General features: G+C 35.0%; 1 protein-coding gene across 1 annotated transcript in view; it reads left to right on the top strand.

Moving 5' to 3' along the window:
* Positions 1 to 530: 530 nt before the first annotated feature.
* Positions 531 to 12,945, top strand: part of LOC5576844 (homeobox protein unplugged) — a 28,507-nt gene continuing 16,092 nt past the window's right edge. Inside the window, exon 1 of the mRNA XM_021841802.1 lies at positions 531 to 1,540. Coding sequence (XP_021697494.1) covers positions 673 to 1,540 — 868 coding nt within the window. The 5' untranslated portion in view covers positions 531 to 672. The remainder of the gene's footprint in view (positions 1,541 to 12,945) is intronic.

The raw sequence follows: 12,945 nt of genomic DNA on the forward strand, positions 1-12,945 counted from the left end.
AACTTGAATAACTTTGTAAGTGAATTAACCAATTATTTGCACTATGCTCAAGAAAGACAACATCTCAACCTATGCAACGAATCACTGTCAGTCCAACATAAAGCGATTCAGCGTTGATCTCATCTGGATCAGTACACGCTTCCTTGCTTGTTCCTCACCTTCAGCGTCAGCTAAATAAAGTTGCACTCACTTCCGTGCTCTGTTTTCTGCTCCACCTCCTCACATTTTCTTCAAGGCGAAGAAAGCTGCTTAGCAGAGTGTGAGACCGATTATCGAGCAATAAGCGAAAACAAACAAATTAATGTCGCTCGGCGGCGGCACCCTTCTTGGTTCGAACCGAATCCCATTCGAACACGGTAGGAGGGGTCTACGGGATTGCATTGCTTGCCAACGAACACAGTCACACTTGGCAAACGTGCGAACGAAGGAACAACCGTGTGTCCGTGATATATGGGCCCTGTACAAGCTCTGTGCTGTGTCGCCGGCATGGGAAGGGGAAACGTCGAAAAACCAACAACCAACCCATCGAGGCGCACATTGTGCCGCGGCATCGTGTCTTAGTTTGAAAGTGTCCCCCGATCGATGAAGTCACGTTCCGTGGCCGTTGTTAGTTACGCGCGCCGCCGGCCACTAATTGCTGTGAGTCTACATGCCCTGTAGTAATTCAGCGCCATGGATAAAGCGACCGAGTTGATCCAGCCGACGGAAGATCGGCTGAAGCTATCGCGCCTTCCGAGTTCTTCGTTCTCCATCGAGAATCTTATCGCGACGGAACATCGACGGCATGGCGGAAGTCCTCCGGGAGCGGATCGATCTCCGCTGCGACTGGATCCGGCCAACGCCACCGGGTCGTACCTGGTCAACGCGGCCGGGTACAATGCGGCCGCCATGCTTTCGTTCACACATTTCCCGCTGTACAATCCGTGGGTGGGATACCTCTCGCCAGCGGCCAACGAAAAACTATCGCAACTGTTCTCCGGTGCTGCCAGTGGTGGGGTAGGGGGTGATAAACGTGTCCATAAATCAGTTCCAGGTGACCCGATAGATGGGTCTGGCAGTGACGATGGGCCCGATCAAAGTGATAAATCGTCAATCGAAGTGAACGCCTTCAAGACGTTTCCGGGGGTGACAGGGCCGCAGCAGGGGGGAGTCGCAGCAGTGCCCAACCTCGAAGTGGCGGCGCAATACTTCGCAAACAACACACGAAGGTCGTCCTTCTATAATCCTACGGATTTCGGTGAAAGTGCTTCAAATGATAAGATAAATCATAGCAATTACGGTGGCGGTGCAAACAGTGCCATCGGGGGAAGAATATTCCTGAGGAATTTCAGTAGTGATTTGGCTTCGCCGGCGGCCGTTGTCAGCCGAAGCAGTTTGGACTTGCAGGACTCGGATTCGAGGCAGTCGTACCTGAACATTGATCGAGATGAGGATGAGCGGCCGGCGGTTGGCGACGGGGCAGGGGATAGCAATGACGACGGGTCGTACAGCGACGATATCAGCTTGTCACTATCGCCGACCGGGTGCGGGAAAGGCAATGGTAAGCATAGGGAATGGCGGTGGGCAGTGAGTTGACAATTTTGGATTGAGTTGTTCCTGTGGGTTTTGAAGATAAAAGGATTAAAAGTGCGATATAGGGGTTCAAAGTGCCAAGTCATCTACTAATCACTACTGATATTGAAACTGGTTTATGTGATAGATGCATTTCTTTTCTTTTTCTTATTAGTTTATATGTTCTATCATAAACATAATATCCCAAAGATGCCTGTCAGTAAAACTAAAGATCATATATTATCTGTGACGAAGCAAAGTTTTAAAATGTTTCACAGTAGACCAAGCACTACAATAACTGTTTGGATTCGGGAAAGCTACAATAGCTTCTCAAAACAGTAAAAAGGCTTAAGGATAGAGCACTACAACAGCATGAAGGCAAAGTTTACTATTGAGTATAGTTTAAGCCGATATTTAAGCGATTTTGTAGTCTTTAATGAATGGGTGTGTTATGGAAGGGCGTACGATGAAATTTATGGTGACGCTGTACAAAACAAAATGACTTCCTTGTCACTGCAGAATATAGTCACAGATAATTATATGCAATATAGTTGTATTCGAGAATACGTCTCAAAAATTGCGATTATTCACAAAAAAGTCGATTTTGATCGAAATTACAAACGTCCATCCCACAGATGCGGATCAGTGGGAATGGAAGATTCCCGACCATTGGATTACAACAGAGTTGTAACAGATTTTTTTAATCAGCTAGCACGTTACAATTTTTGCTTAGTAGATAAAATAACAAAAAATGTAACACAATTTCCTCTACAATAAACAAGTGAACGATTGAAAAAAAAAATGTTACAATTTGAACAAAAATGTAACTTATTATGTTTCAAATTAAACAAATATATATCTCATTTAGTTATTTTCCATTAACGAATTATAACAAAATTTGTTACAAGCAATTACCGTAAATCGGGGTATCTTTGATAATGCGGGTAACTTTGATAGTGTGTTACCCACCACATACTAAACGAAGTATCCATAATTTCTGTTAATCGGTTAGGCAAAACGAATGCAAAACTAAAAATATATTAGTATGACACTTCAATCCCATGAGCTGTTTTCATTTAAGTCGAGAACATTTGAGGCTTTATATACGAATATTAAAAATTGATGCGATTTTAGCATTTTCGAAACGCTTACAATCTGTTCTACAATCACTTATCATTGACAGCCTACCCGAGTAAAAAATACAATATAAAAACAATTTAACGTATTGTAGCACTACCATCAAAAACATTGTTAAATAACTATACAATCACAGTACAATATATTGTTCACAACAATTTCCTGAGGTTTTTACAGTAAAACGTATGGGTTAAGTATCGTAATAATACAAATATTGATAATTTTTCACACATAGATTTAAATAAAACAATAAGATATATTGTTTTTTTTATGAGAAAAAAAATAGTGGATTACTGTAAACAATACTGTTTTTGTATTGTTTGAATGGCAATTTGTGTATTGTTTTACAATACATACACCATTCAATAAAATGCATATTGATTCGTGGTGAAAAGAATACAAATTGTTTTTTTTATGGATTTTTCCCAACTTACCAGATATTTTTGCTAACAGTAACAAAAGAGTTTCAACTCCTATATAGAGGTATAGATCTTCAATATTTCATTTGAAAAATTACAGTGAAAATAACTAAATTTTACAAAACATTTTTTTTTACTTCTTAAATATCTTTCACACAATATTTCTTGCTTTGTTAACTTGTTTTGTTTACTTCTGTTAGACAAGCTACACAGAAAAAAGTAACAGTTGTTTTACACAATAATAAGAATTTGACCAAAATTGTAATGTATAAAACCATTCAAATCCAGTACAGTATTCTGTTACAATATATTAAATTGTTATTGAATTGTATATTCATTTAAGAATAATGTTGTCTCGGTATTCAATTACAATACGCTGTATTGTATCCAATACGCTATAATTTACATTAATGATTTATTCCATTCAATGAATGGTACGTTTTTATCCGGGTAGTTATCATAGAACTTGAATATGGTCTCAAATCCCATAGCAAAAAGCTTTGTCACAAGCTGAGACCATTTTTGTAATCTAAGTCAGAAATTTCCATTTAATGTTAAACACCTAGAGGTATGCAGTACCCCATAAATGTTACCTACCTTTAGTAGAATGATAAAGGATAACAACATATAATTTGTTTATAAAAAATGAGGATTTTTGTTATGCGAAAAATAATGCTTAACTTTGATGAACAGTTTTTCTTAGGAGTTTTTGGAAAAACTATTTAGTTCTTCAACCAAAAGCATTTTGTTAGATTTTATTTTTCATAACATTGTAGAATACTAGTTGAACGATGCACAGAAAACCGATTGCGATTTTATAAATAAATAAAAAAGATATAGGGTCGGTGTTCCCTTAGTGGACAGTCCCCTATAGTCGCACTAGTGGCTTTTTGCGGCCGTTTTGCTATAAATCTTTTCAAAATATTTTTTGACATGAAGGTCAGGAGCTATTTACCTATGAACCATTGATACACAGCTTGATTTTGTTCGAAAAATGATCGAAATAATTAGTTTTGCTTAAAATTTGAGCTCCCTTGCGCCTATAGTAAACCTATAATAGCACTACCGTAATTTCGGGTGAAATTGATTATTTTTCACGTTTTTTCTAGTCTGTTTTCTATAATGTTAACAAAGCAAAACAACTAAATGCAGGAAAACAAGTGCGAAGGTGGGCCTCATCGACTCATGTACCGCAATTTTCTAACAAACGTCATGTTAGTGTTAAAATATATCTAAAATAAAAAATCAGGGGATCTCATTTCGGGGTGAAATTGATCACTTGTCAATGCCATTTTTGTTAGTTTTCAAAACAACTCTACATGATAAATTTGAGCTCCATGAATCCGAATATGCTTGTCAAATTCTTAACAATGCAATATTTATATAAATAACGAATAGTTAAATTTCAAGAATTACGCGGAAAACGCCTAAATGTATGCAATTTATTAAGGAATTCAATGATATCTAACAGAAATTCAATCATTTCAACCATTTGAGCTAATTGGTACGAGTTTTGGTAATGAAATATGGTTTGGGGATATATCTCAAGCATCCTCACAAACTCCCAGGTTTATACCATGTTCAAATCCTTGCTTAGAAATAGAAGTTCATAAATGTTTGTCAATACTGCAACGTGCATGATTTTGAAATTTTACATTATTTTCATAGTTATAAACATTCTCTAACGCAAAAAACTTCACAACACACAATTCGACAATAGTTACAACAAACAACGTTCAATTACTGCAGCTTACATTGATATTTGTGCTCCATTACGAATAAATAAAATCGTGTGATACGATGATCAATTTCACCCTTCTGATCAATTACACCCGATTTTACGGTACAGAGATTAACTATATTTTATTAAACGAACTAAGTGATGAATTAGGAACTTTTTTTTCCATCAAACGATAGCTTTTGATCGATACTTTGTAGGGAAAATACAAAAGTTTTGTGAAAATACGGTTTTGATTAGTATTTTGCCAACGCCGTGATGCTAGTGCTACTATAGGAACAGAAATTAGAAATAGTGCTACTATAGGCACATGTATTCCTATAGTGGCACAAGCGATAATAAATACGAACATATGAGATCCCGTAGTTTTCATATTTTCCCACAAAACCAAGATAAAAAGCTTTCAGATGATGTAAAAATAATGACGCTAGCGATATTTTTCGATTTTATACGAATATTTGTTCTTAGCTATGCGGCTATTGGTACATCGACCCTAGCTAAAACAAAGTGTCCACTTTATAAAATGAACAGTCCTTATAGTTGTTTTTGAGACTACACCTCTAAATACCCGATTATTTACGCAAAAGTGTCGATATCGATAGAAATTTAAAACGATGCTGATTATGGATCAAATCGACTCATATTATGAATCAAAACACTATAACAGCAATTTATCTGCGAGGTAAACGAATGGTGTGCTAATGAAAGCATACGTGTTGGCGTTTGTTTCGGAATCGTCTTATCTCTGATTCGTAACTGGTAGGTATGGTTTTCAATGCCCCACAATTATGAATCAATGCTTCTGTGGATGAATACGGTTGACATTTTATTTCCTACGGACGACAAAAATTTGCTTAAGCATACTGTGGTGAATCAAAATCCGGACGGTACCAATATCCGGACACAGATAATATTCATTAATTTATTAATAGGGTAAAATTTATCTACGGAACAAGAGTTACCTTCAATGTACTCAATATATTTCTTGAACTATTATCTTCCATGTAAACCTCATCTTTCACAAAAATATTATAAAATATGGGTTTTATCATTGAATGAAATAAATGCTTACGAAATAATCGTCATTTGTTAGTTGCCGAATAAAACAACACAAGAACAGCTTAAGAAAAGCTCACCACTTTGAAATGTCCAATTCTCCGCTCCAATACCAATTTGTCACAAAAGCTACACACCGATCACTCATGCACTGTTAAACTTTTGATTTGTCTATAAAGCACTCAAAAATACTGAATTTTTATGCTTCAAATCTCATATTAAAATTAATGCACTTTGCTTTCCTTGGCAATCACTTTTCATTATGTGAATAGGTTGCCAGAAAACCATATTCAATTGCGGTGCGTTTTTTATTCACAATTTAAAATCATTGAAAAATCGAACACAACTAATTAATTCATTGGAATTAGGCAACAAAACATGCATGGGTAATAATTGAGCCTTTCATTACTTTCTTTATCTGAAGATTGTAGCGCATATACTTCAATATACTGAGAAACATATAAAATATACGTCTTTCGATGGGTTAACTATTTTGGCAACACTCCTGTTGTTCTACAGGCAATCAGCAGATGATGTATTTGTGCCAAATCATGATTGAATTGATTTGCAAAGGACCAATTCTGATTTTCTCATACACTGAGAATAATATGAACGTAATAAATACCTGTAGAATTTTCAAATTTGCGTTACCTTTTAGCGATTTTTTTGCGTATAGACACTAGGGTGCGGCTTATTTTTCAAAAGTTCTCAAAACCAAAAATTCGTGTGCTCTTATGAATTCAAATCATATTAGAAGAGAAACCTCAAAGTTTGAGCCAAAAATATCAAGATTTAGGGGTGGCGCAAGCCGAGTGGTTAGAGTCCGCGGCTACAAAGCAAATCCATGCTGAAGGTGTCTGGGTTCGATTCCCGGTTGGTCCAGGATCTTTTCGTAATGGAAATTTCCTTTACTTCCCTGGGCATAGAGTATAATCGTACCTGCCACACGATATACGAATGCTAAAATGGCAACTTTGGCAAAGAAAGCTCTCAGTTAATAACTGTGGAAGTGCTCATAAGAACACTAAGCTGAGAAGCAGGCTCTGTTCCAGTGAGGACGTTAATGCCAAGAAGAAGAAGAAGAAGAAGAATGGTGCAAGCGTCTTGAAGGTGAATTTTCAAGTTATAAAAAATGGCCTTCAGTGAAGTCACCATAACCTTCGGTTATTTCTAACCAATTCTAAAACTTTTAGCATTATTATTTTCAAACTTAAATTTATGAAAACTTTGTATAACATCAAATTTGTCTTAAATCGAAACAATTTTTGTTAGAGGTGTTTTCTCGAAATTTTTCTTCATTTTACCGAAAAATTCATATTTTTTTGACCATAACTCCATAAATACTTAACCGATTTCAAATATTTGTATGTAACATGTACAACATGAAGCAAAAAATAGTTGTTTCCATACTGTTCATACAACACGTTTCCAAAAAATGGTTTCGACTTAGTTTTTTTAACAAAAATTACTCAAAGACATGATTTATAATTTTAAATACTAAAGAAAATATCGAATCTCTTTAGATTATTTAAGTTTTTTCGCCAAAAAATGCATTCTTCCTATAATACTTGTGTTTATATAGCATATTATTTTTATTACGAGTTGAATAGTGTATATATTACCTATTTAACATGAGCAAAAATATTAATGTTTCAAAATTATTTAAAAATTATTGACAAGTCCTTTTCAAAGGTTCAACAAATGAGGAAAACCAGTTTCAGCTTTAAAAATATTGTTTAACTGACAAAAATTAAAAAAAAAAACTGTTGTTTTTCGTTGAAAGCTCATGTTTTTGTGCAGTTTTTGTTGAATGACTTGGTCAAAACATTTTTTTAGTGAAATGTAGTGTACGAAAAGTTTGAAAACATTTAAGTAAGCTTCTAAACCATGTAAAAAGATTTGGAATCGGTTGAGTATTCATGAAGTCATGGTCAAACAAAGATATTTTTAGTAAGATGACACAAATTTGATATTCTACAAAGTTTTCATAAATTTTTTTTAGATTATGGTGCTGAAAGTTTCAAAATTGTTTAGAAATTATCAAAGTTATGGTGACTTCACTGAAGGCCATTTTTTATAACTTGAAAACTTACCTTCAAGACGCTTGCGCCCCCTCTAAATCTTAATATTTTGGCTCAAACTTTGAGGTTTCTCTTCGCACCCTAATAAACAGTAGTGTGAGTAGCGAAAAGGGGCATGCATGTAACGCATTCAAACGCAACTCTGAAATTCAAGTAATCCGGTAATCCTGTTCCGTGGATTTTTCTTGCAGATCACAATATTATGAATCAATTACCCGTGACGTTACGCTGCAACTTCTAGGTTGGGTTCACAGTTGCTGCAAGTTCATAACCATGACATGGCAATTTTTACAGCCGAAATGCTGCCATAGTGAGATTGAATACAAAAAATATTCGATGAAACAAATGAAAACGAAATTAGGCAGCGTCCATTTATGACATAACGTTAAAATGTACAATTTTCGACCATCCCCTCCTCCGCAACGGTCTTTGCATGAAAAAAAAAATGTGTTTGAGCCTACTCCCCCTCCCCCTAGAGCGTTATATAATTTGTGGACGGCGCCTTAGTCTGCATTAATTTAGTGGCATTGTGTATTCAATTTGACTCTCTGCTATTTTATTTATAACTGCAATTCTGTTCTCAGTGTAGTCCGTATTTTTCTGCATTGGCCCTTTCAACGAGTCGAACATAATGAGTGACGTTTAATTTCAGGATTTGTCAACAAATACGAAATGTTATAAAAGAGGTAATAAACCATAGAGGAAGAATGTCGCTGGCGTTGCTGTCGGAACATCTTTTGCTGGCGGAGATAGGCGGGGCTATAAATGTCAACGCGAAAATGTATGCAGTTTGACAGTTATGTACCCGACATATTTCCGAGCGAGAACAAAGGAAACACCAGCGACAATATTCTTCTATGGTTTATTATTTCTATTAATGTTACCAATACATAAACTAGTTTATGCGCAGTTTTGGATTGCCGAAGTGAAAATTTGTATTGCCGACAATAGTAATTGCATTGCCGATAAAAGAATAAGTGCCTCGTGACTTTGGTGAGGAAAAATAGAAGATTAGGAGAATAAAATAGTGTTTTATGTATAATAATTCATGATTGAAGAGTGCTCAAGGGTAGTTCAGGTGTCTCTTGCTAATTGTTGTGCTTTATTGTTGCGTAAAATTGCCCTCTTAAAAGTTCAGCTGCTTAGGCTGCCGACAATACGTAAGTTTCCTTAATTTGAATGTTTTTATGTTTGGGATTTTATCATAGGGTTTATTCACAAATTTCATAACGCCAAAAATGGCCATTTTCGACACCCACCCACCCCCTCGTAACGCTTTTTGTATGAATATTTTACAAATTTTGTATGAGCCGTAACACCACGAGAACACCCACCCACCCCCTTTAGCGTTATGAAATTTGTGAATGGGCCCATAGTCTGTACTTTAAACATTGAAGATTATTATACTATCATTTCCAATCTAGTTAACATTGCTAAATAATTAATAAAAACAAAAACACGTCAATCGTTTCTGTCGGACGTCATTCCTTCGTGGTTCATGTTATTGTAGATTTAGATCTTTGAACGCACCCCAATCCAAAGATTGAAGAAAGAGTGTGTGAAGTATATTGTTATGGAGTGTTTTGAACACAATTAAATACAGAGATATACTTTGTATACATAACTGTTGTGAATTATGAAGCAAATGTGTATTAAAAGGAGTGTAAAAGACTGTCCGGGATTACGGGTCAGTGTTTTTAAACCCGGACATCGTGTAGAAGACCCACTTTTCACTAGTGTAAATGATGTTTTTGATATATAAAACAAGAGAAGACTTGAAACATATACCGTGATGCATCAATACCAGGACGCTTAAGACGAGCGATATATTCAAACACAATTTACAACATTTTCTAGATCAGTTTTTCAAAAGTTTTGCTTTGAAACTAACCAATTGAGATCTAAGTTTGATGAATGTAACATATTTTGTAGTATTTATTACGATTTATTCATCAAAACCGGTTTTTACATTGCTTTTCGTGTTTTTAGATCCGGACAAATGTTCAATCGTGGGCTCAATAACCGGACACGCTGGAATCGAAATCCGGACATTTGCAATATTAGAACATTTACAAGGAGTTTGTAGTATATATTAACCGAAAACGTGCAAATTCACACTTATTTATCCTATATATGAAAAAATGAAAAAGAGCGCAAACTACTTTGCTAAACTTGATTTTAATTACCTGAGTCTGTTTTGCCACTTTGTCTTTGACTGCATTACCGTAGTTGGAGAAAAATCCACAAATATTTTTGTTCACTCCACTTTTTGTGCACTTTTCTATACTTTATGTAATTTGTATTTATTTTTCTTCTGAATTATACGTTTGAACACAGTTTCTTATTAACAACATTAAGTGCAAACACTATTCGTCCGGAATTGAGAACAGTGGTTCTAACTCCCAGACAGTCATTTATACACATAAAATAACACAAGTTTGCAATTTTTATGACATCCTCGAAGCCTTTTACTGCTGTGTACAAAGTATAGCATAATAGCAACGTAAAATGACACATTTTTCTTTTATTTCAATGTTTAAAGTATGTTCACACGTTAGGTACTGATTTTGCTATGCCCTTTCGCACTGATGAACAACGACTGCTTAAGGGGGCAAGCTTGTCATTTTTGTTATTTTCTGTTTTATTACAAGGATTACTAGATTGATTTTAAAGGGAATGGACCGATGCACGAGTTCACTAATTTGACCTTTGAGCGGTGCCGAATTCACTAGTTTCCATTGTGACATAAATAACACGGCACCGCTCAAACGTCAAACAATGAACTTGTGCATTGATCCATATGAGGCCTTATAATTCATTTAATCACACAGATATAAAATATATATTATATTGACATAAAATAACAGTGAAAAACATGATTATTATCTGAGTGTCCGGATATTGGTCCCGTCCGGATTTTGATGCATCACGGTACTTATAAAGTGTTGTGAGTTAAGAATGGTGAATAAGAAAATGGTGTAATGAAAGATTATTTGTGAATACCTGAGATTCCAGCCACACGTTAACGAGTTCAAGCCACACGCACGATTCAGTTAAATCACTAATATTAGTTCTGTGTTGTTCTTTGCACGCTATGTCTGAACCAGACGATTATAAAAATCGAATGTACATCGGATATTTTCTCACTAGAGATCAGTATTTGGTCTATATTTTCATAATCGGAAAGTTTTAGAATATTCCATCGGTGAAATCTTGATTTTTTTCATTTTTTAGCCATTTTTTATACAAAATCCCATGAAAATCACGTTTTCAACGCATTTCAGCCCATACAAAATGTATGGAAAAAATTTCACCGATAGAATATTTTAAATCTTTCCGATTATGAAAATATAGACCAAATACTGATCTCTAGCGAGAAAAAATGCGATGTACATTCGATTTTTATAATCGTCTTCTTCAGACATAGCGTGCTTTGTGACAGTGTAGGGAAAAATGTACGTCGCATTGATTAAAATATATTATTTCGACGAGTTTTTATGATTTTTTTGAAAAAATATGCAAAAATATCATATACCGTGATGAATCAAAATCCGGACGGCACCAATATCCGGACACTCTGATCAGTTCAACTAATTAAAATGTGAATTTGAATAATAATGTTGCTTTAATGATTCCCATCTGAGCTTTGTAACATTATTCATGATTTTACCACGAATTTTCATCTAGTAGCCATTGTTGAATAATTATCAAAAATAAAAACAAAATTGTAACCCCAGTTTGACACCATTCGTTTGCAGTGCAGTTTTCGTGATTCAAGTCCACCAGCAAAACAAAAGTGATCAAATTGAAGATAATTGATTTTAATAACGTTGTATGTGAATTGTGGCGAACTTTAGTTTGTGTTTGAATATATTCAATGAATTATTGAAACATTTCAAAGCTGTGAAAATCAGAGTAAAAGAACTTTTTTACTTAAGATAAATGCTGTCCGGATGTGTGAACCATGGATTTGAAATCCGGACCCTATACGTTCAACTTATAGTTTGCATCAATGAAAACTTATTTTTTAATAAAAATGTGACAAAACCTCGAAGAATTGCTAAAAAAAGTGAATGGTCGAGCGCTAAATGAAATTGTAGTGGTGAAATTGATTTTTTGATAATGATTGTGTCAGATTATTGGCGTGTGACTACAACCAAAAGATGTAAGTAACCGAAACACAAGATAATCTTGATAATTCATTTCTAAAAGCATTAATATTAGCTTCCATGTATTTAACATCAACAATTATAATATAATTACCAATTTTAAATGTAATTTTCTTAATTTTACTTGAATTCAGCTTGCTAAAGCACAGGTGTCCGGAAATTGATTCAAAAATGTCCGCCCTTTTGATTCACATGTCCGGATTTAAAACCAAGACATGTGTAATTGAAATCAATATTTTTATATTATATTAATTATTTTAACAAGAAAACTAGTTATTTTCATCAAGATAAAAGTCAAAACGATTCGTGCCACGGTAGTACATTAATCAAATTTGATTCAAATATATGGATATTAGTATTAGAACATATTGCACTGCTTAAGCGTCCGGGTATTGATGCATCACGGTAAAACACAGGTGTCCGGATTTTGATCCAAAAATGTCCGGATTTAAGGCGAAGTAGGCCGTCATTGAAATTTGTACGCGTCGTTGATGATTGTTGCTAATTTATCTCATGATTTTGAATCAAAGAATATCAGTTGGTTTTGCACTGACACAGCTGAAAATCTATCAGCATACGTTATGCATGTTAGCACGTACAGTGATATTTTTTCAAGTCAATACAAACTTTCAAGACTGAATTTTAACACTTTGAAATTGCAAGCTTCCAAGTCATCATCGCTGCCAGAACGAATGACGGGCTACTTAGCCTTAAAAACATCATTTGATCAGGTGTCCGGATTTAAAGACAAGACACACTCCAATATTTCGTTGATTTACTTGTAAAAAAATCAT

This window comes from Aedes aegypti, chromosome 2 (genome assembly GCF_002204515.2).
Source record: "Aedes aegypti strain LVP_AGWG chromosome 2, AaegL5.0 Primary Assembly, whole genome shotgun sequence".
Classification (NCBI taxonomy): domain Eukaryota; kingdom Metazoa; phylum Arthropoda; class Insecta; order Diptera; family Culicidae; genus Aedes; species Aedes aegypti.